This window comes from Eimeria maxima, genomic scaffold (assembly GCF_000499605.1).
Source record: "Eimeria maxima Weybridge genomic scaffold, Emw_scaff3377, whole genome shotgun sequence".
In the NCBI taxonomy this organism is placed as follows: Eukaryota; Apicomplexa; class Conoidasida; order Eucoccidiorida; family Eimeriidae; genus Eimeria; species Eimeria maxima.
Window position 1 is genome coordinate 1 of NW_013566241.1, and position 2,230 is coordinate 2,230.

At 45.2% G+C, this 2,230-nt stretch overlaps 1 protein-coding gene across 1 annotated transcript; it reads left to right on the top strand.

Annotated features, from left to right (window-relative positions):
• Window positions 1–37: 37 nt before the first annotated feature.
• Window positions 38–1,652, top strand: EMWEY_00060330 (hypothetical protein; the record flags this gene model as incomplete). Its single annotated transcript, XM_013481446.1, has 5 exons — window positions 38–122; window positions 367–512; window positions 611–663; window positions 1,189–1,234; window positions 1,383–1,652. 5 exons carry the CDS (start codon window positions 38–40, stop codon window positions 1,650–1,652), a joined length of 600 nt encoding a protein of 199 aa, XP_013336900.1.
• Between the last annotated feature and the right edge of the window lie 578 nt (window positions 1,653–2,230).

Below are 2,230 nucleotides of genomic sequence, written 5' to 3' on the forward strand. Positions count from 1 at the left end.
AGTGTTGCACATAGTTCGTTGTACCGAACTCTGCAGAATGTCATTCCCGTATCCAGAAAGGGCACTAACTCGGTCAAATCCATTGCATCGATTCGTGAAGACGTACTTCCGTTCTCTATGTGGTATGGAGTTGCCAAACCTGCCACACCAAAATTTGACCTTGTACGAAGAGTGCCAACATGTTGGATGCATAAGAGGAGTTTTGCTTCCCCTATGCGCTTAGCATGTTTGCGTTGTTCGTACAAGCCGTCCTAAAACCTCCAGAAACCTGATATTGAACAGCCGAGTTTGTGGGACACTTTGAGGTGTCGACATGAACAGTTTTCCAAAGTATCAATGATTTGGCGTATATGGTTTCATGTACAGACTGTGAGTGCCTGTGCCGACAAAGAAACATATGTAAAAACATCGAGTGCGGGTATGTGAAGTCATTTGTTATATGCATATCGATGCTTTTGAATTTTATGTCGAGTGATTCATTCTGGTACAGCACGAATGTAGGAGGCCAATTGGTATTCACAGCCGGCAAAAGGTATCTACTTCTGCGAGGTGTCGACAGGAACAGTTTTCCAAAGTATCAGTGATTTCGCGTATATTGTTTCATGTACAGACTGTGAGTGCCGGTGCCGACAAAGAAACATACGTAAAAAACATCGAGTGCGGGTATGTGAAGTCATTTGTTATATGCATATATGCATTTGAATATTATGTCGAATGATTCATTTTGGCACAGCACGAATGTAGGAGGCCAATTGGTATTCACAGCCGGCAAAAGGTATCTACTTCTGCCGAGCAGGTTGTAAGCGTCAATTTGTCGTTTGGCCTAAACCCCTGAGTCAGTTCTGGCTACTATTATTTCACTCAGGTTGTAAGCGTCAATTTGTCGTTTGGCCTAAACCCCTGAGTCAGTTCTGGCTACTATTATTTCACTGTGGCAATCGAAGGAAAGTGTTGCTTACGTTTCACACTACCCTAGCGTTCTCTCCATTCCCTACGTATGTTGCCAGAAACATAGCACTGCACTGGCAAAAGGTTTCTACTTCTGCCGAGCAGGTTGTAAGCGTCAATATGTCGTTTGGCCTAAACCCCTGAGTCAGTTCTGGCTACTATTATTTCACTGTGGCTATCGAAGGAAAGTCTTACTTACACTACCCTAGCGTTCTCTCCATTCCCTACGTATGTGGCCAGAAACTTGGCTCGGCACTATATTTCTGCACTGCAGATGGAGCTTGCGGTAAGGAGCACCGCAACGTCCGCCATTTTCCCAGTCGAAATGTCGGTAGCCCGTATATTAATAGCTTTCTGGCTTCGCCTACTCTTTGGTTTTCATTTGACTGCAGCAGTGCGTAATGCTTTATGCTTATGCCCCTTGTATAACTCAGCCATTCGCCATACGGCGAATCGCACAAATACAGGCAGTGCGTCGTGTTTCGCCTTCTCTATGTTTTAACGTGCCTACTAGATATAATCGCATTCTCCTCAACATTACTTGGGATTTTGAATGCAATAACTCAGCCATTGGCCATACGGCGATCAGCGTTGCATACTTTACTTCTTTGCCTAGATATGAAGTATGGGCATGCGGGACTGGCCATCATGAAATAACAGAGAGAAATGTCATAACGTCCCAGAGACGAACAACGTACGACTAAAATGTCAGCCTGGGGATAGTCAGCCGTGCTTGAGTAAAATGGGAATTAAAGTCTCACACTACAGCAGAGTGAGGAGCTCCCTACACAGACAGTATGTGGAAACCGCACTAAAGAGCTGGTTGATGGAGGCATTCATTATGAATTTGTGGGAAGCATACACAGTGGTAGCGTAGCACACCTCGGTGTTGAGCACAACTGTTAGTCTATGTAATAGGGCTTCTGATTTCCAGGGCCACCATCGAATCCGCAGTGAGCGGATATGTAAGGCATGGAGTACAGTAGCAACAATATTTCAAAGCCCATGAATAATATATTCATAGTTAAGGTCAATATTTTGTCTGCATGGGCTGATAATGCTTTGCCGAGTCTGGCTTGGCTGGTACTGGTGGACACTAGTGTTCTCTAGACAATCGGTTCCATGGCGTCTCACCCACCCATTGTGGCATAAGTGGATTACATATGATACGCTTGATTCCTCGAGCTGTACTATGCTTGTAGACTAACGATTGCGACTCGGGTGCTGCACTTGCAAAGATGCTGCACGACAAGCTGGCATCTAGCTGCACGCACCAGGGACA